This window comes from Pristiophorus japonicus, chromosome 2, assembly GCF_044704955.1.
Source record: "Pristiophorus japonicus isolate sPriJap1 chromosome 2, sPriJap1.hap1, whole genome shotgun sequence".
In the NCBI taxonomy this organism is placed as follows: Eukaryota; Metazoa; Chordata; class Chondrichthyes; family Pristiophoridae; genus Pristiophorus; species Pristiophorus japonicus.
In genome coordinates this window covers 281,779,652-281,805,839 of record NC_091978.1, presented here as the reverse complement: position 1 = coordinate 281,805,839, position 26,188 = coordinate 281,779,652, and the positions used below count along the sequence as shown (strand labels likewise).

At 45.4% G+C, this 26,188-nt stretch overlaps 1 protein-coding gene and 1 long non-coding RNA gene across 2 annotated transcripts in view; one reads left to right on the top strand and one right to left on the bottom strand.

Annotated features, from left to right (window-relative positions):
- LOC139246893 (uncharacterized) overlaps positions 1-17,436 on the bottom strand; it is a 41,593-nt gene extending 24,157 nt beyond the window's left edge. Inside the window, exon 1 of the long non-coding RNA XR_011590711.1 lies at positions 17,333-17,436. This is a non-coding gene — a long non-coding RNA (uncharacterized lncRNA). The remainder of the gene's footprint in view (positions 1-17,332) is intronic.
- fhip1aa (FHF complex subunit HOOK interacting protein 1Aa) overlaps positions 1-26,188 on the top strand; it is a 288,301-nt gene that overhangs the window by 121,973 nt on the left and 140,140 nt on the right. Inside the window, exon 3 of the mRNA XM_070871447.1 lies at positions 22,374-22,567. Coding sequence (XP_070727548.1) covers positions 22,466-22,567 — 102 coding nt within the window. The 5' untranslated portion in view covers positions 22,374-22,465. The remainder of the gene's footprint in view (positions 1-22,373; positions 22,568-26,188) is intronic.

Sequence of the window (26,188 nt, the reverse complement as noted above, 5' to 3'; positions counted from 1 at the left end):
ATAGCCCATCTCCCCTTTGTTGTATTAGTGCGAGGAGGTGGACCAGGGTGGGCTCTAATCGTTTTTTGCTATCCCGAGTAACTCCTTCTGTTGTTGTATTGTCAGTCGCTTAAATGCTTCTATGAAGTCGTTATCTTGTGACAAGCCTGGTTTGTTGGCTGAATTGTATCCCTGGCTGCGTCCTCTTCCCCAGCCATGACCTTTCTGTTTTGCCCTGCACGTCTTGGCCCAGTGACCACCTTTCCCACAATAATGACATTTTCCGGGTAATTTTCCTCATAACTGTTTATCGGAATCCTTGGATTTCCATCCCATAGCCTGTAGGGCGCGGACTTTAGCTCCCATATCCCGATCTAATTGGTTACATCGATCCACCAATGCTGCAAAGGTAGTTCCTCTACCTTTCCAGTCAGGTAACACCACTTTAAGCATTTTGGACAGTTCTGGCTTTAGACCTGCCACGAAAGCTGCTTTCAGGGGTCCAAACACTTGTTCATCCATTTCCTCATCCGTATTATTCATACCCGAATGTTCTAGCCACGTGTATCTAAACCTCTCGTCATACTCCAGGACCTCCTCTGTTCCTTTCTGTTGGCAGGCTGCAATTTTTCCCCAGTCTGTCTTAGCTGGACTGAAGGCTTGCAACCAGTGTTTAATCGCCTCCCATCCTGCGTTTAATTCTTGCTCATCCTGCCCCAAAGCTTCTTCTATCTTGTCGTGCAATTTTCTTCCTTGTGTTTTTGGCACCATTATGGTCAAAATTTGCACTCTGTCCCAGGGATGAAGTTGATATATATTTCTTAAGCGGTCCAATTGGTCCCACGTTTTTACTCCCCCTTTCTTTGGATTGGGCAATTCCTTAGACCATTTATCAATTTTCTCTGGGTCTGCCGGATCATGAAATAAGTATTCTGCATACACCCTTTTCCTCGTTTTTTTGGTTCCGCCCTCATCCGCAGTCTCTTCTGATTTGACTACAACTCGTCTTTTTTTAAACGGGGCAAAGCGCACCCCTAATTCTTCATCCTCCGACCCTGTATCGTCAGAGGACTCAGAATCCGTATCTATTCCTCGGTCGTGTCTTCGGGTTTGCGCTTTTAATTTATCCAAACATGGGTACCCTGGGAATTGACCGATACATTTTCCTTTTCCTATTACTGTCTCTTGACCAAATGATTTTTTCCATTCTTTAATTTCACCTTTAAGATCTTTAACTTCCGCTTCTGACTTTTCAAGTTCAAATCTTTTCTTTCGCAGCTGTGCACAAACAGCTTGCAATTGGTCCTTTGTACTGGTCAGTTCTCGATCATGTTGGGAACGCATTATAAATTCATTCCGCTTTCGGATCTGTCCCATAACAGCTAGGGACCATCTAGTTCGCTCTTTATTTTTCATATGGGTCGTTTTTCCCCAGACCCTTTTAATCTCGTCCAAGGACCATTGTCCTTTGGAGGTTCCGTACTTTTGTTGGATCTTAATACAGGTTTTAGATAAGTCGAATTGTTGCTCTATGTATTCTTTCAACTGTTCGAGGATTTCATCTATCGAAACCTCAGGTGGTGCCTGCCCACCTTTAACAGTTGTAGGCAATTCTTTGCTCTTATCTCCTGCTGCCATAATACTGATTTCTTTACTGGGGTCTCGAGTCGTAGGCTTTCCAGCCGGTCAGTGGGTCGGTGATTAATTAACTAACACACCGCCGAAGTTATGGGACCTCGAGCCGACTACCAACAGAGGGTTCGCAAACTGGAGGCTTTCGGAATCGTGTAGAAGGAGAGGCGAATTTAGACTTTTGACCGAGGACTTTTATAAAGAGGAGTCCTTACCTCAGTATGTAGGTCCGATGTCCAAAATTCAGTTTCTTTCCTCAGCGATCGTTTTCGTGACGCCAAAATTGTTAGATCTCTTAATTTCCAATGAAATACGAACTCCGATTGTAGTTTTAATGTAACTTTATTCTGGCAGCAGCAACAAGCTCTTGGCTTTAAGCCAGGCCTTTGTCCTTCTGAGACCACATGGCCAAAATGGCTGTACTTATACCTGGTTCAATTTACAGAAAAGAATCACCTTCTTTGACCTTATTGGCTCAATTGATAGTCTTTTAACCTTTAATTGGCTCGCTACCCAAGGTCCTAAAATGTCAAGTTGATTGATGACTTAATGCAATGTGGTCTGTGTTTTTTCAAAACTGCAGCCGGGCTGCAGAGCTTGAATTCTCTATCATGAACTAACATGGTACTCTCTACAACTGGCTTTTACACTCCTTGAATGCTGTGTTGCATTCTTCTGACCACTTCCAATGGTCCTGTTTTTTCAACATGCAGTGGATGTAACACTGTAGCCAAATTTGGTCGGAACTTCCAATAATAGTTCAAAAGACCCAAAAAGGATCGAAGTTCAGTGATATTCTTGGGAGTGGGTGCATTTCTAATTGCATCCAGCTTTCCCTTGGTTGGATGTAAATTATCTTTGTCCACTCTGTGCCCTAAGTACTCCACTGAGTTTTGAAATAACACACATGGGAGCACTCACTCATACTCTGTGCTTCTCTAGCCATTTGAGCACTTCATTCAATATGTTATGGATTTGCCTGTTTGGAGCTGAAATGAGTATGTCAGCTAAACAACAGTGCCTTGCAATATCTGGTTCATCACCCCTTGGAATATGGCAGGGGCGGAAGACACTCCAAATGGTAGCCTATTAAATTGATATAGACTGAGATGAGTATTTATAGTCAAGCATGACTTGGACACCTCATCTAGTTCAAGTTGTAAGAAGGCATTTGTGAGATCTAACTTTGAGAAGATCTGGCCACCTGTCAGCATTGTGAATAAAGCTTCTACATTTGGCAATATATTGGGTAGATTACTCTCTACAACCTGGTTTACGGTTACTTTATAATCACCACACAACCTTACCTTACCATCTGAGACTTAGCTACAACAACAATGGGTGTAGCCCAATTACTTAGATCTACCTTAGAGATAATGTTCTCAGTCTCTAGTCTTTTGAGTTCTTGCTCAATGTTCTCCTTGTGTATGTACGGTATGGGATGTAGAAACATCGAAATTTACAGCGCGGAAGGAGGCCATTTCAGCCCATCATGTCCGCACCGGCCGACAAAGAGCCGCATGGCCTTCGGTTACATATAAAACAAAGAACAATGGCGGAAAGGTAAAGAGCACCCAGCCCAACCAGTCCACCCCACACAACTGCGACACACCTTACACTAAAACATTCAACTTTCCATCCCAACCAGAGCCATCTGATCTCCTGGGTGAAGCAAGAACTAGATAAAAACCCAGGCCAATTTGGCGAAAAAAAAATCTGGGAAAATTCCTCTCCGACCCATCCAGGCGATCGAAACTCGTCCGGGAGATCACCCTGGCCGTATTCGATTCCCAACAGTACTTACCATCGTATCTGCGCCAGCCAACAAAAGGTTATCCAGTCTAATCCCAATTACCAGCTTGAGGTCCGTAACCCTGTAGGTTACAGCACTTTACGTGCAGATCCAAGAATATTTGAAATGTTAGGGTTTCTGCATCCACCACTCTTCCAGGCAGTGAGTTCCAGATCCCCACAACCCTCTGCGTGGAGAAGCCCCCCCTCAAATCCCTTCTGAACCTTCCACCAACCACCTTAAAATTATGCCCCCTCATAATTAACCCCTCCACCTTGCTAGCCACTATATCCAGGCCCCTCAAAATTTTGTACACCTCAATGAGGTCACCTCTCAACCTCCTCAGTTCCAATGGGAACAAACCCAGCCTATCCAATCGGTCCTCATAGTTAAGATTCTCCATTCCAGGCAGCATCCTAGTAAATCTCCTCTGCACCCTCTCTAGTGCAATCACGTCCTTCCTATAATACGGCGACCAGAACTACATGCAGTACTCCAGCTGTGGCCTAACCAGAGTAGTATACACTTTAAGCATAACTTCCATGCTCTTGTATTCTATCCCTTGGCCAATAAAGGCAAGCATTCCATATGCCTTCTTAACCATCTTATCCACCTGGCCTGCTACTTTCAGAGATCTGTGGACAAGCACACCAAGGTCTCTTTGTTCATTTACACTATTAAATGGCCTACCGTTTAATGTGTATACCCTTTCCTTATTAGCCCTCGTGACCAGTCTACCATGTGGGACTTTATCAAAAGCTTTGCTAAAGTCCATATACACTACATCGTACGCACTACCCTCATTGAATTTTTTGAGGAGGTAACCAAGAGGGTCAATCAGGTTAGTCAAAGACGATCTTCCCTTAACAAATCTGTGCTGACTGTCCCTAGTTAATCCTTGCCTTTCCAAATGTAGATTTATCCTGTCTTTCAGGGTTTTTTCCAATAATTTTCCCACCACTGAGGTTAGGCTGTAATTACTTGGCCTATCCTTTACTCCCTTCTTAAACAAGGGTACCACATTAGTAGTCCTCTGGCACCATGCTCAAATCTAAAGAGGTCTGGAAAATGATGGTCAAGGCCTCAGCTATTTCCTCTTTTACTTCACTCAACAGCCTGGGATGCATTTCATCCGGGCCTGGGGACGTATCTACTTTCAAAGCTGCTAAACCCCTTAATACCTCCTCTCTCACTATGTTTATTTCTTCCAGAATTTCATGCTCCTCCTCGATAGCAGTTTCTGCATTGCCCCTTTCCTTTGTGAAAACAAACGCAAAGTATTTGTTAAGAACCATACCAACATCTTCCGCCTCCATAGATTACCCTCATGGTCTCTAATAGGCCCTACCCTTTCTTTAGTTACCCTCTTGCTCTTAATATATGTATGGAACATTTTTAGGTTTTCCTTCATTTTACTGGCCAAGAATTTTCCATGCTCTCTCTTAGCATTCCTAATATCCTTTTTAATTTTACCTCTGATACGTCCTCACTATACAGTATAAATGCACTCGAGGCCCATGCTTGAGAGAAGGTCAGTCTGTGACCTGTCCTTTATTCCTTAGCACTCAAGTGATGAAGGTGGGTGGAGCTTCCCCTTTTATACCTGAAGGTCCAGGTTAGGAGTGTCTCCCACCTAGTGGTCATTGTTCTCACACTGTACAACTTAGGTCAGATTATACATGGGTTACAATGCTGGTTGAATACATGACATCACCTCCCCCCCAAAGTCGTATTGGGATCACAGGTTGAGTCTCTCTGGTGATTTACGCTCTCTTGTGCAGCGCCTGAGTTGGGGTTCCGGTTGTTGGGCGCTGGCCTGAGTGTCTGCTGTTTGCGGTGCCTCAGGCCTGTCCGGACTGCCCACAGTGATTGGGCTTTTCTCCCTTTGGTTCCGGTGTTCGGTCACCTGTGGTGGAGTGAACTCTACATCGTGTTCTTCCTCTGCTTCTTCTATGGGGTTGCTGAACCTCCTTTTTGTTTGATCCACGTGTTTGCGGCAGATTTGTCCATTGGTAAGTTTAACTACCAGAATCCTATTTCCCTCTTTGGCATCACAGTGCCTGTGAGCCATTTGGGCCCTGCAGCGTAGTTGAGGACAAAAACAGGATCATTTACATCAATACATCACGCCCTCGCATTCCTGTCATGGTAGTCATATTGTGACTGGCGCCTGCTCTCGACAATTTCTTTCATGGTGGGGTGTATAAGGGATAGCCGGGTTTTGAGCGTCCTTTTCATTAGCAGCTCTGCGGGTGGAACCCCTGTGAGCGAGTGTGGTCGGGATCTATAGGTTAACAGGAGGCGTGATAAGCGGCTTTGTAGGGAACCCCCTTGGATTCTGAGAATCCCCTGTTTGATTATCTGCAGTGCTTGTTCTGCCTGGCCTTTTGAGGCCGGCTTGAACGGTGCCGTTCTGACATGGTTAATTCCATTGCCTGCCATGAAGTCCTGGAATTCAGTGCTTGTGAAGCACGGGCCATTGTCGCTGACGAAGACGTCCGGTAGACCGTGGGCGGCGAACATTGCCCGTAGACTTTCTACCGTGGCAGAGGCTGTGCTTGAATTTAAAATGACACACTCGATCCATTTGGAGTAGGCGTCTACTACAACCAAAAACATTTTTCCCATGAAAGGACCTGCGTAGTCCACATGGATGCGTGACCAAGGCTTGGTGGGCCATGGCCAGGGGCTAAGGGGGGCTTCCCTGGGCGCATTGCCCAGCTGGGCACACATGTTGCACCTGCGAACACAAAGTTCCAGATCTGCATCTATCCCTGGCCATCAAACATGTGACCTGGCAGTTGCCTTCATCATGACAATGCCCAGGTGCTCATTGTGGAGTTCTCTGATGAACACCTCTCTGCCCATCTGGTTTCTCCACAGGCAATCGGCCTGAATCGAGAGTTCATCCCTGCGCCTGTGAAATGGTTTAAATTCCTCAGGGTATGCCCTGTACGTGGCTGCCCAGTCCCTATTCGGGACACATTTCTTGACTAGAGACAATAGCGGGTCTCTATTTGTCCAGACTTTAATCTGACGGGCTGTCACGGGTGAGCCTTCGCTTCCGAAAGCTTCAACAGCCATGACCATCTCAGCAGCATGCTCGGTAGCCCCCTCAGTGGTGGCTAGTGGGAGCCTGCTGAGTGTATTGGCGCAGTTTTCGGTGCCCGGTCTATGCCGAATTGTATAGTCATAGGCGGCTAATGTGAGTGCCCACCTCTGTATGCGTTTGCATTTATGGCCTTGTTGTCGGCCAAAAGGAACGTTAGGGGTTTGTGATCTGTCTCCAGCTCAAATTTCCTGCCAAACAGGTACTGGTGCATTTTCTTTCCCGCATATACACATGTGAGTGCCTCCTTTTCTACCATCCCGTAACCCCTTTCTGCCTGGGACAGACTCCTGGAGGCATAAGCTACCGGCTGTAACTGACCCTTGACATTGACATGCTGCAACACACACCCGACACCGTAGGACGACGCATAGCACGTAAACAGAAGTTTCTTACATGGGTCGTATAGTGTTAAGAGTGTTGGAACATAACAAATTGTGTGCTCTATTAAAAGCCCTTTCCTCGCTGTCCCCCCAGACCCATTCGCGACCTTTGCGTAGGAGCACGTGTAGCGGCTCTAGCAGCATGCTCAATTTGGGAAGAAAGTTACCAAAATAGTTCAGGAGCCCCAGGAATGAACGCAGCTCCGTCGTGTTACGGGGTCTGGATGCTCTCTGGATCGCTTCCGTCTTGGACGCAGTAGGGCTGATCCCGAATGCTGCTACCCTCATCCCCAGGAATTCTACCTCTGGAGCTAGGAAGACGCACTTCGCCTTTTTCAGTCGCAGCCCTACCCGGTCCAGTCTGCGTAGCACCTCCTCCAGGTTGTGGAGGTGTTCTTCAGTATCGTAACCCATGATGAGGATGTCGTCCTGAAAAACCACCGTCCCTGGAATCGACTTGAGGAGGCTTTCCATATTTCGTTGGAAGATCGCGGCGGCCGAGCGAATCCCGATGGGACATCTGTTGTACTCAAACAACCCCTTGTGTGTCATGATGGTGGTCAGCTTCTTTGACTCACTCGCCAGCTCCTGGGTCATGTAAGCTGAGGTCAGGTCCAATTTTGAAAAAAGTTTGCCACCGGATAGCATCGCAAAGAGGTCCTCCGCTCTCGGTAGCGGGTACTGGTCTTGGGGTGACACCCGATTGATGGTGGCCTTGTAATCACCACATATCCTGACTGACCCATCCGCCTTGAGCACCGGCACAATCGGGCTCGCCCAGTCACTGAATTCAACTGGCGAGATGATGCCTTCCCTCAGCAGGCGGTCCAATTCGCCTTCTATCTTTTCCCGCATCACGTACGGCACAGCTCTGGCCTGGCGTCCGGGTTTATGTGAATCACTACCTTGGCCCCCATGAAAGTGCCGATGCCGGGTTGAAATAATGAGTCAAATTTGTCCAAGACCTGTGAGCATGATACTCGCTCCACAGAGGAAATTGCATTGACATTGCCCCATTTTCAGTTCATGACAGCAAGCCAACTCCTCCCCAGTAGTGCAGGACCGTCCCCTGGGACAATCCAGAGTGGCAACCTGTTCTCTGAATCTTTGTGGGTCATGACTACCGTGGCGCAGCCTAGCACCGGAATGATCTGCTTTGTGTAAGTTCGTACCTGTGCATCAATCGGCGATAATTTTGGCCTCTTGGCCTTGGACGGCGGCCACAACTTTTCGAACTGTTTGATACCCATCAGGGACTGGCTGGCCCCCGTGTCTAGCTCCATTGATACTGGGATGCCATTGAGGAGCACTTTCATCATTATCGGTGGCGTCCTGGTGTATGAACTGTATACGTGCTCCACATGAACTTGCTGAACTTCAGCTTCCAGCGATTTCCCCCAGCGTTCACTTCTGCATTTTGCTCATCTCTGCAAACTCCGGCTGAGTGTGTGCCTCCACGCCTCCAACATGAGCTGTTGTTTGAAACAAAAGGTCCCTTGCCAATCGATCGTCCCTGGCTGCCCCTGTGACTGTCCTTGAATGCGCCATTAACAGATGTTGATGGCCCCATTACTGGCCGCATTGTCCCTTGCAATGGCTTGAATCGCCGTTCAGCTTGCCATTGTCTCTGTCGAACTCCCCCTCTGGGTTCGACTACATGTTGGTGCATGCCCGATTGCCTGCCTGGAGAACTGTGTGCTGCTTTAACAATGTTGAATCTCTGTCCCAACCATTCCTTAACACAGTACCCCTCGTCTGTTCTGCTAGTGGCCATGCTCGTGTGGTTTAAATCCCAGTTTCTCGTTGCCATTGATACGTCCTTACTATACAGTATAAATGCACACGGGGCCCATGCTTGAGAGAAGGTCAGTCTGTGACCTGTGCTTTATTCCTTAGCACTCAAGTGATGAAGGTGGGTGGAGCTTCCCCTTTTATACCTGAAGATCCAGGTTAGGAGTGTCTCCCACCTAGTGGTCATTGTTCTCACAGTGTACAACATAGGTCAGATTATACATGGGTTACAATGCTGGTTGAATACATGACAACCTCTAAACCTTCTATATTCCTCCAAAGATTCTATAGTATTTCGCCGTCGGTATATGATATAAGCTTCCCTTTTTTTCTTTATCCTCCCCTATAAGTCCCTGAACATCCAGGGGGCTCTAGAATTGTTATTCCCACCCTTTTTCATTAAGGGTACATGTTTGGCCTGAGCCTTCCGGATCTCCTCCTTGAATGCCTCCCACTGTTACGACACTGATTTACCCTCAAGTAGCTGTTTCCAGTCCACTGTGGTCAAATCGCTCCTCAACTTAGTAAATTTAGCTTTTCCCCAATTTGGGATTTTATTCCAGGCTTATCCTTGTCCTTATCCATAACTAACTTGAATCTGACTGAATTATGATCACTGGCACCCAAGTGCTTTCCTACTAATACCCCTTCAGCCTGCCCAGCTTCATTCCCCAAAACTAAATCCAAAACCACCTCTCGTGTTGGGCTTGTTACACACTGACTAAAAAAGTTCTCTTGAATGCTTTTTCAGAATTCTGTACGATCGATACCCTTCACACTATATTTGTCCCAATCAATATTAGGATAGTTTAAAATCCCCTACTATTACTACCCTTTGGTTTTTGGACTTCACAGCAATTTGCCTACATATTGGCTCCTCTATCTCCCTCCCACTGTTTGGGGGTCTATTATACACGCCCAGCAGTGTGATCGCCCCTTTTTTATTTGTCAATTCGACCCATATGGCCTCATTTGATGACCCCTCTAACATATCATCCCTCCTCACCGCTGTAATAGTTTCTTTAATCAATACCGCGACCCCCCCCTTTTTTACCCCCCTCTCTGTCTTGTCTAAAAATCTTGTAACCAGGAATATTGATCAGCCAAACCTACCCCTCTTTCAGCCATGTCTCTGTAATGGCTATAATGTCATACTCCCAAGTTATCTACCTGTGCTCTTAGCTCATCCGCCTTATTCGCTATACTCCTTGCATTAAAGTATATACCATTTAGCACAGGAAGACCTCCTTGATTACTACTTACTGACCCTTGTCGCACAGATTCGCTTTCTAAATTCTTGCTGTCCAATTTCTGCTTTACTTCCTTCCCTACTGAATCTATTCTCAGGTTCCCATTCCCCCTGCCAAGCTAGTTTTTCTTCTTTTTCTTTTCCTTTATCAGTAGGTAACTTTTATCATTGTTACCAAATTAAGTCAATCTAAGGGTTAAGTCATGGCAGGAGAGCTCGGACACGTGTCATGCTCCTCCTGTGCTATGTGGGAACTCAGGGATGCTTCCAGTGTCCCTTGCTGACGACGACATATGCAGGAAGTGTATCCTGCTGCAGCATCTGACAGACCGCATGGCGGCACTGGAGCTGCGCATGGATTCATTCTGGAGCATCTGCGATGCTGAGAATGTCGTGAATAGCACATTTAGTGAGTTGGACACATCATAGCTAAAGGTTACACAGGCAGTTAGGGAATGGGTGACCAGCAGGAGGAGCAGTGGAAGGAAGGTAGCGCAGGGGTTCCCTGCGGTCATCCCCCTCCAAAACAGATACACCGTTTTGGGTACTGTTGGAGGGGATGACTCATCAGGGGAGGGCAGCAGCAGCCAAGTTCATGGCACCATGGGTGGCTCTGCTGCATAGGAGGGCAGGAAAAAGAGTGGGAGAGCTATAGTGGTAGGGGATTCTATTGTAAGGGGAATAGATACACGTTTCTGCGGCCGCAATTGAGACTCCAGGATGGTATGTTGCCTCCCTGGTGCAAGGGTCAAGGATGTCTTGGAGCGGGTGCAGGGCATTCTGAAAAGGGAGGATGAACAGCCAGTTGTCGTGCTGCATATAGGTACCAACTTTATAGGTAAAAAAACGGGATGAGGTCCTACAAGCTGAATTTAGGGAGCTAGGAGTTAAATTGAAAGGTAAAACCTCAAAGGTAGTAATCTCAGGATTGCTACCAGTTCCACGTGCTAGTCAGAATAGGAATTGCAGGATAGCTCAGCTAAATTCCTGGAAGCGGTTCTATGGGAGGTGGGACCAGTACAAACTGGACGGTCTGCAACTGGGCAGGACTGGAACCAATGTCCTAGGGGGTGTATTTGCTAGTGCTGTTGGGGAGGGGTTAAACTGACAGGGGGATGGAAACCTATGTAGGGAGACAGAGGGAAGTAGAATGGGGGCAAAAGCAAAAGATAGAAAGAAGAAAAGTAAAAGTGGAGGGCAGAGAAACTCAAGGCAAAAATCAAAAAGGGCCACATTACTGCAAAATTCTAAAGGGGCAAAGGGTGTTAAAAAGACAAGCCTGAAGGCTCTGTGCCTCAATGCGAGGAGTTTTCGTAATAAGCTGGACGAATTGACTGCGCAGGCAGCAATTAATGAATATGATATAATTGGCATTACAGAGACATGGCTCCAGGGTGACAAAGTCTGGGAACTCAACATCCAGGGGTATTCAACATTCAGGAAGGATAGACAGAAAGGAAAAGGAGGTGGGGTAGCGTTGCTGGTTAAAGAGGAAATTAATGCAATAGTAATGAAGGACATTAGCTTGGAGAATGTGGAATCTGTATGGGTGGAACTGCGGAATACCAAAGAACAGAAAACGCTAGTGGGAGTTGTGTACAGACCACCAAACAGTAGTAGTGAGGTTGGGGACAGCATCAAAGAAGAAATTAGGAATGCATGCAATAAAGGTACAGCAGTTATCATGGGTGACTTTAATCTACATATAGATTGGGCTAACCAAACTGGTAGCAATACGGTGGAGGAGGATTTCCTGGAGTGTATTAGGGGTGGTTTTCGAGACCAATATGTCGAGGAACCAATTAGAGGGCTGGCCATCCTCGACTGGGTGATGTATAATGAGAAAGGACTAATTAGCAATCTTGTTGTGCGAGGCCCCCTTGGGGAAGAGTGACCATAATATGGTAGAATTCTTTATTAAGAGTGACACAGTTAATTCAGAGACTAGGGTCCTGAACTTAAGGAAAGGTAACTTCGATGGTATGAGACATGAATTGGCTAGAATAGACTGGCGAATGATACTTAAAGGGTTGACAGTGGATAGGCAATGGCAAACATTTAAAGATCATGGGGATGAACTTTAACAATTGTACATCCCTGTTTGGAATAAAAATAAAATGGGGAAGGTGGCTCAACTGTGGCTAACCAGGGAAATTAAGATAGTGTTAAATCCAAGGAAGAGGCATATAAATTGGCCAGAAAAAGCAGCAAACCTGAGGACTGGGAGAAATTTAGAATTCAGCAGAAGAGGACAAAGGGTTTAATTAGGAGGGGGAAAATAGAGTATGAGAGGAAGCTTGCTGGAAACATAAAAACTGACTGCGAAAGCTTCTATAGATATGTGAAGAGAAAAAGATTAGTGAAGATAAACATAGGTCCCTTGTAGTCAGAATCAGGTAAATTTATAATGGGGAACAAAGAAATGGCAGACCAGTTGAACAAATACTTTGGTTCTGTCTTCACGAAGGAAGACACCAATAACCTTCCGGAAATACTAGGGGACTGAGGGTCTAGTGAGAAGGAGGAACTGAAGGAAATCCTTATTAGTCGGGAAATTGTGTTGGGGAAATTGATGGGATTGAAGGCCGATAAATCCCCGGGGCCTGATAGTCTGCATCCCAGAGTACTTAAGGACGTGGCCCTAGAAATAATGGATGCATTGGTGGTCATTTTCCTACAGTCTATCGACTCTGGATCAGTTCCTATGGACTGGAGGGTAGCTAATGTAACACCACTTTTTAAAAAAGGAGGGAGAGAGAAAACAGGTAATTAGAGACCAGTTAGCCTGACATCACTAGTGGGGAAAATGTTGGAATCAATTATTAAAGATGAAAGAGCAGCTTTCAAAAGGCTTTTGACAAGGTCCCACACAAGAGATTGGTGTGCAAAATTAAAGCACTTGGTATTGGGGGTAATGTACTGATTAGATAGAGAACTGGTTGGCAGACAGGAAGCAGAGAGTCAGGATAAACGGGTCCTTTTCAGAATGGCAGGCAGTGACTAGTGGGGTGCCACAGGGCTCAGTGCTGGGACCCCAGCTATATACAATATACATCAATGATTTAGATGAAGGAATTGAAGGTAATATCTCCAAATTTGCAGATGACACTAAGCTGGGTGGCGATGTGAGCTGTGAGGAGGATGCTAAGAGGCTGCAGGGTGACTTGGACAGATTAGGTGAGTGGGCAAATGCATGGCAGATGCAGTATAATGTGGATAAATGTGAGGTTATCCACTTTGGTGGCAAAAACATGAAGGCATAATATTATCTGAATGGCGGCAGATTAGGAAAAGAGGAGGTGCAACGAGACCTGGGTGTCATGGTACATCAGTCATTGAAAGTTGGCATACAGGTGTAGTAGGTGGTGAAGAAGGCAAATGGTATGTTGGCCTTTATAGCTAAGGGATTTGAGTATAGGAGCAGGGAGATCTTACTGCAGTTGTACAGGGCCTTAGTGAGGCCTCACCTGGAATATTGTGTTCAGTTTTGGTCTTCTAATCTGAGGAAGGACGTTCTTGCTATTGAGGGAGTGCAGCGAAGGTTCACCAGACTGATTCCCGGAATGGCGGGACTGACATATGAGGAGAGACCTGATCGACTGGGCCTATATTCACTGGAGTTTAGAAGGATGAGAGGGGATCTCATAGAAACATATAAAATTCTGACAGATGTAGGAAGAATGTTCCCGAGGTTGGGGAAGTCCAGAACCAGGGGACACAGTCTAAGGATAAGGGGTAAGTGATTTAGGACTGAGATGAGGAGAAACTTCTTCACTCAGAGTTGTTAACCTGTGGAATTCTACCGCAGAGAGTTGTTGATGCCATTTCGTTGGATATATTCAAGAGGGAGTTAGATATGGCCCTTACAGCTAAAGGGATCAAGTGGTATGGAGAGAAAGCAGGAAAGGGGTACTGAGGTGAATGATCAGCCATGATCTTATTGAATGGTAGTTCAGGCTCGAAGGGCCGAATGGCCTACTCCTGCACCTATTTTCTATGTTTCACCACCTTCCGCAGGCCCAGTCTGGCAGCTATATCCTTCAGAACTCGGCCAGCTCAGTCAGTAGTGGTGCTACTGAGCCACTCTTGGTGATGGACATTGAAGTGCCTCACCCAGAGTACATTCTGTGCCCTTGCTACCCTCAGTGCTTCTCCCAAGTGGTGTTCAACATGGAGGAGTACTGATTCATCAGCTGAGGGAGTGCACTAAGTAGTAATCAGCAGGAGATTTCCTTGCCCATTCTTGACCTGGAGCCATGAGACTTCATGGGGTCTGGAGTCAATGTTGAGGACTCCCATGATCACACTCTCCCGACTGTATACCACTGTGCTACCACCTCTGTCCTGCCGGTGGGACAGGATATACCCAGGGATGGTGATGAAGGAGTCTAGGACATTGGCTGAAAGGTATGGTTCTGTGAGTATGACTATGTCAGTCTGTTGCTTGACTAGTCTGTGGGACGGCTCTCCCAATTTTGGATCAAGTCCCAAGATGTTAGTAAGGTGGACTTTGCAGGTTCAGCTGGGCTGGGTGTGCCATTGTTGTGTCTGTAGTCAGTGCCCAGGTCGATGCCGGGTGGTCTGTCCGTTTTTGTCTTATTGTTTCTCGTATTTGAACTCATGTCTCTGGATTATTAGTCAAGGCCTCTGGACTCTGGATTACTTGTCCAGCAACATAACCACTATATACCACAAAATGAGCCTGTTAACATTGTGGGTTCAGGAAGATGTAATGAGCCATGTGTTCAGGTAAAGAAATTGAGGGGGATTTTACAAATAAAATTTATTTTCAAGCATATTTGTAGGTCATACATTTGGCAAGTTATTATGTATTTCTCCGATTGATTGCTATATCATCATAGGCATTCCCTCGGAATCGAGGAAGACTTGCTTCCACTCTAAAACTGAGTCCTTAGGTCGCTGAACAGTCGAATACGAGAAACACAGTCCCTGTCACAGGTGGGACAGATAGTCATTGAGGGAAAGGGTGGGTGGGACAGGTTTGCTGCACGCTCTTTCTGCCGCCTGCACTTGATTTCTGCATGCTCTCGGCAATGAGGCTCGAGGCGCACAGCGCCCTCCTGGTTGCACCTCCTCCGCTTAGGGTGGTCTTTGGCCAGGGACTCCCAGGCGTCAGTGGGGATGTTGTATTTTGTCAGGGAGGCTTTGAGGGTGTCCTTTTAACATTTCCTCTGCCCACCTTTTGCTCGTTTGCCGTAAAGGAATTCTAAGTAGAGTGCTTGCTTTGGGAGTCTTGTATCTGGCATGTGAACAATGTGACCTGCCCAGCAGAGCTGATCAAGTGTGGTCAGTGCTTCGATGCTGAGGATGTTGGCCTGGTCGAGGACGCTAACGTTAGTGCGTCTGTCCTCCCAGGGGATTTGCAGGATCTTGCGGAGACATCGTTGGTGCTATTTCTCCAGCGACTTGAGGTGTCTACTGTACATGGTCCATGTCTCTAAGCCATACAGGAGAGCGGGTATTACTACAGCCCTGTAGACCATGAGCTTGGTGGCAGAGTTGAGGGCCTGGTCTTCAAACACTCTTTTCCTCAGGCGGCCGAAGGCTGTACTGCCGCACTGGAGGTGGCGTTGAATCTTGTCATCAATGTCTGCTCTTGTTGATAAGAGGCTCCCGAGGTATGGGAAATGGTCCACGTTGTCCAGGGCCACGCTGTGGATCTTGATGACTGGGGGGCAGTGCTGTGCGTCAGGGACAGGTTGGTGGAGGACCTTTGCCTTACAAATGTTTAGCGTAAGGCCCATGCTTTTGTACGCCTCAGTAAATACGTTGACTATGTCCTGGAGTTCAGCCTCTGTATGTGCACAGATGCAGGCGTCGTCCGTGTACTGTAGCTCGACGACAGAGGTTGGGATAGTCTTCGACCTGGCCTGGAGACGACAAAGGTTGAACAGGTTGCCACTGGTTCTGTAGTTTAGTTCCACTCCAGTGGGGAGCTTATTGACTGTAAGGTGGAGTATGGCAGTGAGGAAGATTGAGAAGAGGGTTAGGGCAATGACGCAGCTCTGCTTGATCTCGGTCCAGTCGTGGATTGGGCCTGTAATGGATCCATTGGTAAGGATCATGGCCCGCATGTCGTCATGGAGCAGACGGAGAATGGTGACTAACTTTTGGGGGCATCCGAAATGGAGGAAGAGGAGGAGGATTGCTATATACTGTCACTAAGGAATGTTAAGCCCTGCTTTGCATTAGTAACCACACAGTAATGCTACAAACAGGTTAAAGGTTATTCATTATATTTCTTGGTCGCAGACATACCAACACTTTGTAAATTCTGTGCAATGTAAAAAGAGGAAGTAGCAGTTTAAATTATATTCTTTATTGCTGCAGAATTCTCTTCATTCATCATATTTGAATAGATCCTGTTATTGAATATAATACTGAGGATATAAATGTAAAAATCATACCCTCCCAGTTATGAGTATTTTCTCTACTATAAATTAATACTGTAAGAATAACATTTATTGATACGAAATGCTTCCTGTCAGTGATATTCTAGCCTGTTGTAGCTGACTATACCCTCGTAAAATGATGTTTTTTTTAATCTGATGACCATATGGAGCACAAGCTGCAGAAGCAGCTTGGATCATCATAAATTGTGACATGGGCCCACTGCAGTAAGACTCCATAGAGTGAAAGCATTCCCGCTTGAAAAGTTTTTTTAAGGCCAAAGGATAGACAAGAAACAGACGCAGCAAGCGTGCTTGTCTTTTTGTTTCCTTTTTATTGTCATTTTGGGTACCTTTATTTCTCTTGAGCATATTCCTTTTTTAAAAGATATACTTTTTCCGATTTCTAGAATCAATCCTTTAATCCACACAGCGCTTCCATCTTGTAGACTAAAGTGGTTGATCTGAGCGGTGAATTTATAATGTCCCTCCCTATATTCATGTGCTATTTAGGTAGTAGGGTTTGCATAACTAGCACTGAGGCCCTGAGTGTGTGTATTGCTGCAGACAGCTGGCAAGTATTTTGTTAAGGCCTTATCAGGGTGAAATGGATAGAACTTCTGGGGTAGCCTTGGAATTCCCCAGACACACTCCGTACTATGGAGGATTGGGGGAGGTTTGTCTGTCCACGTCCACTTGTTGGAATATGGCGGGCTGAAAGAAACAGGGCAGAATCTCAGTGGAACCGGGTTCCTCCAAAAAATTCCAACCACAGGCAGGCAATCTGCCTGCTCTCCGCTCTTGATCAGGCCCCAAGTTTATTTTTGAAATTAACATGCTCATTACGTAATTGTACAACATCCATTATAAATGTCGACACAGGAATTTATAATTTTTCTCAGTCTCTTCCTGAAGCTAATAAAATGTAATGCCTTTCACTCACAAACAGAAATTGCCTTTTTTTTAAAAACTCAAAATAAATTTTACCTTTTGAAATTGTCCTCTTGTTTTTCAAAATTATTTGGAGAAAAATTATTGAACAAAAGTGCTAGAAACAAAAGAAAAATATTCCATCAGTATTGCGAACTGAAGGGAATCGGGCACTTTATATGCTCAGACTCAAATTCAGATCGAATCTTAATGCTGGATCAAGGCCAAGCTCCCGAGAGAGGCTGTGGCCTTCAAATAAAAACTTTAATGACAGCATTAAAAGGCACAAGAAACAATGGATAAATTGAATTGTTACTGCGATGTAAGTATCTTTTTGAATTTTTTATTTTGTTCAAGCTCTTATTTTGTACAGGAGAGATTTTAATTACAGAAGGGGGAAAAAAATTCATAAAGCATTTTGTGAGAACCCGGTGGCCAGATTGTGAGATCAGGATTTTGACCTTTCAATGTTGCTGGGTCAAAATCCTGGAACTCCACTGTTGGGAGTACCTTCACTAACTGGACTGCAGCGGTTCAAGAAGGCAGCTCAACACCACCTTCTCAAGGGCAACTAGGGATGGGCAATTAATGACTAGCTTTGCTAGATATGCCCATATCTTGTGAATGGATATTATATTTTTTCCCATTATGTATATTTACTCACCTGAACATATTTTTAAAAACTTCTTCAATAAACTATAGTTTGGACTGAAGAAATGAAGGGGCCGAAATTGCCCCCCTCCTTAAGGCCCATTACCACTTCTAAGAGGCGGTAATGGAGTGGATCGGCCTTACCGACTGGGGGCAGACGGATGGGCCGGGAGCGATGTGAACAAGATTCCATGCTGCTGCCCCGTCCGGCATGCACCGACACCCTTCCGACCGGCAGCGACCCCTTTCCGTCCTGCATGGGAAATTGCTCCATGGGAAATTGCCCCGCGGAAGCGGATTGGCCGCCGCTCGCTGCCCCCGACAGCTTTCTCCTGTGCGCAGCTGTGAGTGCCTGGGTGGCACGTCTGCGGAAGCCATTTTATTTTACTTGTCAGCTGACTCCAATGTCGGCCTGACAATGGTGGCCACGGCCGCGAACAGGCAGCCCGGCACCTCCTCTGGTACCTGGTACCAGGCCGCTGGCCCGGCCGAAACCCTCCCTGGTGGCCCAGTGGGCCAAACTAAACTCAGTGCAGAGTTCGCAGCAGCCCTCCCCTTTAACTGAAGGGCACTGCCACCACGATCACCACCCCAAACGAAAAAAAAGTTAAAGAGCTGAATATCGTTCAAATCCCCACCCCATGGATTGGATCAGAGAAAAAACTTTAAAAAACAGTAGGTGCCCAACTTATTAGTCGGGGTCAATTTCAGCTCCTAAATCCTGAAAAGAAACCAAATACTGTATCCATTCAGTATTAACAGGAAGTTTGGAAAGAAAAGAAAGAACTTGCATTATATAGCATTTTTCACATCCTCAGAACTTCCCAAAGTGCATCACAGTCAATGAAATGGTTTTGTAGTGTCGTGTTTTATACCCAAACACGGCAGCCAATCTTTGCACAGCAAATACACACCTACAGCAATGAGGTGCGTGTTGGTAGAGGGACAACTGTTGGCTCAGGCACTGAGAGAATACTCCATCTCTTCAAATAGTGACCGCTGTACCACTCCCCTGGCTGACAGCTGACTTTGCAAACACAAAGAAGGCCCTAGGTTCTATCTCCAGTTTTTGTGGATCGGCTACTTGCTGGAGAAATTCATGGAGCCATCAGGGGAGCTCTGAATGTTAACTCACTTGCCGTGAATTTCCTGAGTTGAATTTTGTAACTGAAAGGCCCGAGTATTAGATTAGATTTGGCATTAAGCCTTCCTCTGAGGTGCTGTTGTGCAGCAGTGAAGACAACAGAAGGTAAAGTTACCACTGAGAATGTTTGTAATTCTTGCCTGCTGTGTCCAAAACCACATTCAGATGGCTTCAAACAGTTGACATTGTAAGTGGTGCCCAGATCCGCACAGGCAGCTATGTCCTGATCTCCACTTTTTCTTATTTTTCTTTTGAGTTAATTAGGTAGTTGCACAGGATAGTGCTTCCATTCCTGAAGGACGGAAGCAGCTAGGTAGCCTGAATAATCGTTACGGGAAAACAAAATGACAGCACTAAATATATAATATGTTCAGTTGTAGAAGTTGTAATCAGTGGACCATCTTGCAATGCCAGATTTTCAGCTCACGAAATAAGGTGGAGGAATTGCAGCTCCCAGATTCTCTAATGGTAAAGATGGCAGCTTTGAATCCCACTTCTAGTTGCCAACCTACAGCAGCAATAACAACTTGTATTTATATAGCACCTTTACCATCGTGAAACATCCCAAGGCGCTTCACAGGAGTGTTATAAAACAAAAAAATGTTTTGACACTGAGCCACATAAGAAGAAATTACAGCAGATGACCAAAACCTTGGTCAAAGAGGTAGGTTTTAAGGAGCATCTTAAAGAAGGAAAGGGAGGCAGAGAGGTTTAGGCAGGGAGTTCCAAAGCTTGGGGCCCAGGCAGCTGAAGGCACGGCCAGCAATGGTTGAGTGATTATAATCAGGGATGCCCAAAAGGGCAGAATTTGAGGAGCGCAGATATCTCGGTGGGTGGGGTTGGATGTCCCCCATGATATATGACCTATGACCCCTGTTGGAAAATATGTGTGTTAACATTGGGTGAGGGACAGGATTGGGCTTGGCTGTGATGCCTTCCACTATCAAATAGCCAGCTGGTACTCACTTTCTGAGAAAAAAAATGCATTTATTTGGTGCCTCTCTCAACCTCAGGACTTCATAGCCAATGAAGTACTTTTGATGTGTACTCACTGTTGTAATGTAGAAAACGTGGCAGCTAAGGTTCCATAAACAGCTATGAAATAAATGACCAGATTGTCTGTCTCTAGATGTTGGTTGAGGGACACCACTGAGCTATGGCTGGCACACTTGAATAATGGCCATTTGAATAGGGTGTTGGAAAGCTATTGGTGCCAGGGAAAGTCATAACTTTCAAGAGAGAACGAAAAAAAAAATTGATTTAATGGGAAAAATGTGTTGCAAAATTAATTTTAATGGCCCATCCATTTTATCTTGTTATTTTAAATCTTTATTTTGAGTAAAGTTTAAAATATTTCATAAAAATCCTTTTTCTCATAATGCCTGTCCTTAACATGTCATTTCATTTATATATCAAGCTCACTGGCCCCAATGTTTACAGGGTGGCGGGAGGGGGCATTGGCGGTCAGGAAACCCTGAAGAATGGGTTTTTCTCGGGTCCTGCCAAATTTCACGGAATTGCTTGATTACCATTTTTGGAATCCGTTTCCCAGCCGCATCCAGCCAGCCAGATTGAGAGGCTGGCTTGCCGGTGGACGGGTAGGCCTGTGGTACCAGGCTGCAGCTGGGAAGGGAGGGAGAAGTCGGCAGGGACATTGATTGGGGGGCGGGGGGCAGGGGGGTCTGGGGGAACATCGATTGGGAAGGGAGGGTGGAGAGATCAGGAGTCAGGGAGGGAGTTTAATGGGAGCTCGGAGATATCAGGAGAGGATAGGAGAAGATCATGGGGGGTCCCAATCACTGGGGAGGTTAACAAGGTAGCTTGGGAGGTGGGGATACACTCCTGCTCTTCCTGGCCCAAAAGAGTGCTACAAAGTCCTGTTCCATCCAGCAATCCTTGCCTCGCTTTAGCTGTCGGGTTTCCCAAGACCTGGGAAACCCAGCTGGCCAGCGTTAATGCTGGAACAGAGAAAAACATCTGAGGCATGCAGCCCTATTAATGTATGTAAATGAGGAGACCCGCCTCCTGAAAGAGGGTTGGTCGCCCAGCTCCATTAAACTTGAAGTGGGATGGTTCGAAGTGGACTGGGTTCGGGTTGGAAATTTTTTAAATTTTAATTTCCCATCTGACCCAAACCCACCCGTTTTGGGGGGTTAAAATTACCCTCATTTTTGCAGATCTGTTAGTTCAGGCCAATGGTGCAGCAACACACTGCAACAGGAAATTTTAAAAATTATTTTCCCAACCACCGTTGGTCATGTAAGTGTATGATGTTAGCCTCGCCATTGAGAGCAGTGGCAATTGGAAACTGGGTCTTTATCATATGGAGGGAGGGAACCTGAGCAGGTGATCTATCCATGCTTTCCATTAGAAAATAATTGGAGAATAGTGAATTGTACAGGTATAACTGATATGGTTGTCACTATTTGCTGCCAGTAAATGAGTAATTAGAGATGTTTATGAATCATGTTTAATCATTTACTAGTATTTCTGTGAATTGCAAGATAGTTCTGTGATATACCTTTTGACACTTGGAATTGTACTGGGCTGGTCTATATTTATTTCATTAACAGTTGTTGGACATCACACATTTTCATTCGATTTATTTGGATCCAGGTCCAAGGGTAAAAGGAAAATGCGTCAGCCCCCACATTGCCATCCAGTCTAACCGAACAATATCAGATGGGTAATGAGGAAAATCAACACCATTCCTGCTCCTGTGTAGTGCTACCCAATTGTATCCAATTGTCTTTATACATCCCTTTGTGCATCTGAATACTAAATAATCTTGGCCTGAAGTTTCCTCAATGAGTGGAATTGGGAAATTGTGTCCAAAATGTGCCAGTCTAGCTGAGGTGGAATAGTTGCCACACAAATTAATTAACATGAGCCTGAATGTAAAATCTTCCATGAATCAGCCCAATCAACCAGTGTAATCGATTGGTGACTGGGCCAGGGCCAATGCGGCCTCGGGGTGTTTGGGTGAGGAAAACAAATTCCCTTCAGAGTGAGCTTGGAGACGACAAGGTAAGTAGCATTTCTCTCTCTGTCCTGCAGTAATTAATTAAATCTCTCTGTACAGAGTCCGAAATATTTTTAACATTTCCCTCCCCGCTGTGTAGAAATCTTGTATTAAAAACAGTTTAGAAAAGTAAGTTGTGAAGGCGTGAGAACAGGAGTCATGGGCTCCCATCTAAAATAATCAGTTGCATTTCTGTTCAGTAAATTGACTTGATGATATGCTTATATATTCTTTCTCAGGTTACTGCGAATCATAAACTAAACTAGACATTTTTTGTACAGCTTGGTTGTTGGAACTGTGGGTTTGAAGAAAGAACCGAATATATTCTGCTTGCATATTTCCGACATGGTCAAGAACTGATCTGGTGAACAACATGGCTTCAGCTGCCATTAGCAAAGGGAATCGACAGGTCCCAAGTCTTTCAGGAGTGGACTCGGAAACCTGCACCATTGTGTTTAAAAACCACTGGGCTCAGGTGAGTCTGTCTATCTGTATGTGAATCAACCAAAATAAATAACATAAGTAGACAGGAAGAAATAGGTTTGATGGGGCAAGAAAAGGCTGAAACGATGGGTCTACCAGGGTAGTCCTGTTTATGGATCTTGGGAAGGAGGTGGAAGCGGGATGTGCGGGATGGGGGAACTATGAGATACTTCGAGTCTTTTTTCTATACTTGGTCCATTCTCTTCCGACCTACATCTGCTACTCTTCCGATACCGTCCGCCATTTTAACAGTTCCACGTTTTCTGGCCCTAACTGTCTCCTTTTCACCATCGATGTCCAGTTCTTCTACACCTCCATCCCCCACCAGGATGACCTTGCAGGCCATTCACTTCTTCCTTGAACAGAGGCCCAACCAGTCCACATCCACCACCCCCCTCCTCCGTCTGGTTGAACTTGTTCACATTGAACAACGTCTCCTTTGACTCCACTCACTTCCTCCAAATAAAAGGTGTTGCTATGGAAACCCATATAGGTCCTGACTGTGCCTGCCTTTTCATGGAATGCATGGAACATTCTCTATTCCAGTCCTACTTGGGTCCCCTCCCTCACCTCTTTGGTCGGGGAAACTAGAACTAGGGAGCACAGCCTTGTAATATGGGGGAGCCAATTTAAAACCGAGTTGAAAAGGAATTTCTTCTCCCAGAGGGTTGTGAATCTGTGGAATTCTCTGCCCAAGGAAGCAGTTGAGGTTAGCTCATTGAATGTATTCAAATCACAGATAGATAGATTTTTAACCAATAAGGGAATTAAGGGTTATGGGGAGCGGGCGGGTAAGTGGAGCTGAGTCCACGGCCAGATCAGCCATGATCTTGTTGAATGGCGGAGCAGGCTCGAGGGGCTAGATGGCCTAATCCTGTTCCTAATTCTTATGTTTATGTTCTTATGTTCTTTCGATTAGGCACATTACAACGTTCTGGACTCAACATTGAGTTCAATTTCAAATCATAACCATTGCTCCCATTTTTTTAGACAGCAGATGCTGGTAATGGTTTTACTGTTGCCATTTACACCTCCTCTCGGCCCATCTTTTGTTTCTTGACTTGTCCCATTACCATCTCCTTTGGGCCTTGCACCATTGTCAGTTTTGTCATTTAATCTCTCCTGCCTTCCACCCTATCACAGACCTTCCCTTTTGTTCTTTCTTCCCCTCCTCCATTTTCCTGCCTCTCTACTTGCTTAAAACCCATTTAATCTCTTAACCTTTCATCAGAATTTGAAAAGTTAGCGACCTGAAACGTTAACTCTGTTTCTCTCTGTACGGATGCTGCCTGACCTGCTGAATATTTCCAGCCTTTTCTCTTTCTATTTTAGATTTCCAATATTTGCAGTATTTTTCCTTTCTATGCTGTAACTATCTGCCACAGCCAGGGGATTAGGCCTGGAACTATTCTTTAATGTTTATATATTCAATTTTTGCCTGCCCTCTAATGCCTCATCATGGCTGAGATGGGTAATTCAACATGTGAGGAACTCACTGGCATGTACCTGCTCTGTAGAACAGCTCATTGCTGCTCTAAGGTCACACCACCAAATATTTATGACTTAGAATCTTTTTTGCAAAATGATTGTATTTACTCTCTGCCTACTCTACCCTCAATGCAAACCACTTGCTCTTTCATAGAATGGTGACAGCACAGAAGGAGGCCATTTGGCCCGTCGAGCCTATGCCAGCTCTCTGCAAGAGCACTTCAGCTCGTCCCACTATCCCGCCTTTCCCCGTAGCCCTGCAATTTTTTTTCTTTCATGTATTTATCCAATTCCTTTATCCAAAGCCACAATTGAATCTGCCTCCACCACCCTTTCAGGCAGTGAATTCCAGATTCTAACCACTCGCTGCGTAAAAAGATTTTCCCTCATGTCGCCTTTGGTTCTTCTGCCAATCACCTTGTATCTGTGTCCTCTGGTTCTCGACCCTTCTGCCAATGGGAACAGTTTCTCCCTATCAACTCTGTCTAGCCCCCTCATGATTTTGAACACCTCTATCAAATCTCCTCTCAACCTTCTCTACTCTAAGGAGAACAATCCCAACTTCTCCAGTCTATCCACGTAACTGAAGTCCCTCATCCCTGGAACCATTCTTGTAAATCTTTTCTGCACCCTCTCTAAGACTTTCACATCTTTCCTCAAGTGTGGTGCCCAGAATTGGACACAATACTCCAGTTGAGTCTGAACCAGTGTTTTATAAAGGTTCATCATAACTTCCTTGCTTTGTACTCTATGCCTCTATTTATGAAGCCCAGGATCTCGTATGCTTTTTTACCCACTTTCTCAACCCGCCCTGCCACCTTCAATGATTTGTGCACATACACCCCCGGTCTCTCTGTTCCTAAACCCCCTTGAGAATTGTACCCTTTAGTTTATATTGCCTCGCCTCCTTCTTCCTACCAAAATGTATCACTTCGCACCTTTCTGCATTAATTTAATCTGCCACGTGTCCGCCCATTCCACCAGCCTGCCTATGTGTTTTTGAAGTCTATCACTATCCTCCTCACTTTTCACTACACTTCTAAATTTTGTGTCATCTGCAAATTTTGAAATTGTGCCTTGTGCAGCCAAGTCTAAGTCATTTTCAAGAAAAGCAGTGGTCCTAGTACCGACCCTGGGAAACACCACAGTATACCTTCCTCCAGTCTGAAAAACAACCGTTCACCACTACTCTCTGTTTTAAAGGAGAACTTGATTTAAAACAAAATAATCCAAATCTAAATTTAATACGGATATTGAATAGAAAGTGGCTTGTATTCCATAACTAGTTGGCTCCAGCATCTATCACAATCCACACTACATCTATCTCATAAATTAGAAGAGGCTTACGGCATTTAATCATAAGTGAATCATTATTTTCTTTTTGAGGGATACATAAGAACATAAGAAATAGGAGCAGGAGTAGGCCAATCGGCTCCTCGAGCCTGCTCTGCCATTCAATAAGATCATGGCTGATCTGATCATGGACTCCGCTCCACTTCCCTGCCCGCTCCCCATAACCCCTTATCCCCTTATCGTTTAAGAAACTGTCTATTTCTGTCTTAAATTTATTCAATGTCCCAACTTCCACAGCTCTCTGAGGCAGCGAATTCCACAGATTTACAACCCTCAGAGAAGAAATTTCTCCTCATCTCTATTTTAAATGGACGGTCCCATATTCTAAGATTATGCCCTCTAGTTCTAGTCTCCCCCATCAGTGGAAACATCCTCTCTGCATCCACCTTGTAAAGCCACCTCATAATCTTATACGTTTCGATAAGATCACCTCTCATTCTTCTGAATTCCAATGAGTAGAGGCCCAACCTATTCAACCTTTCAATAATTCGTAACCCAGTGGAGTAGCACTCATAGGGACCAATACCTGGGAAATTGTAGGAGCCTGAAGGGTAATGGGAAACATTTCTTCACACGAGCTGAACCATTTAGCTCTGCCCAAAGCGCCACGGTGGCGGTGTGCCTCTTATCACCAAATCATACCTTGGTCTGTCCCCTTATTCCTCTGGCATATTCTCTTCCTTAGACCATCTCACCTTGTTCTACCCTTCTTGCCTCTCATTTCAAATATTCTTTCTCTAGCGCCAACCCAAGTACCATGCCAATTTTCTCA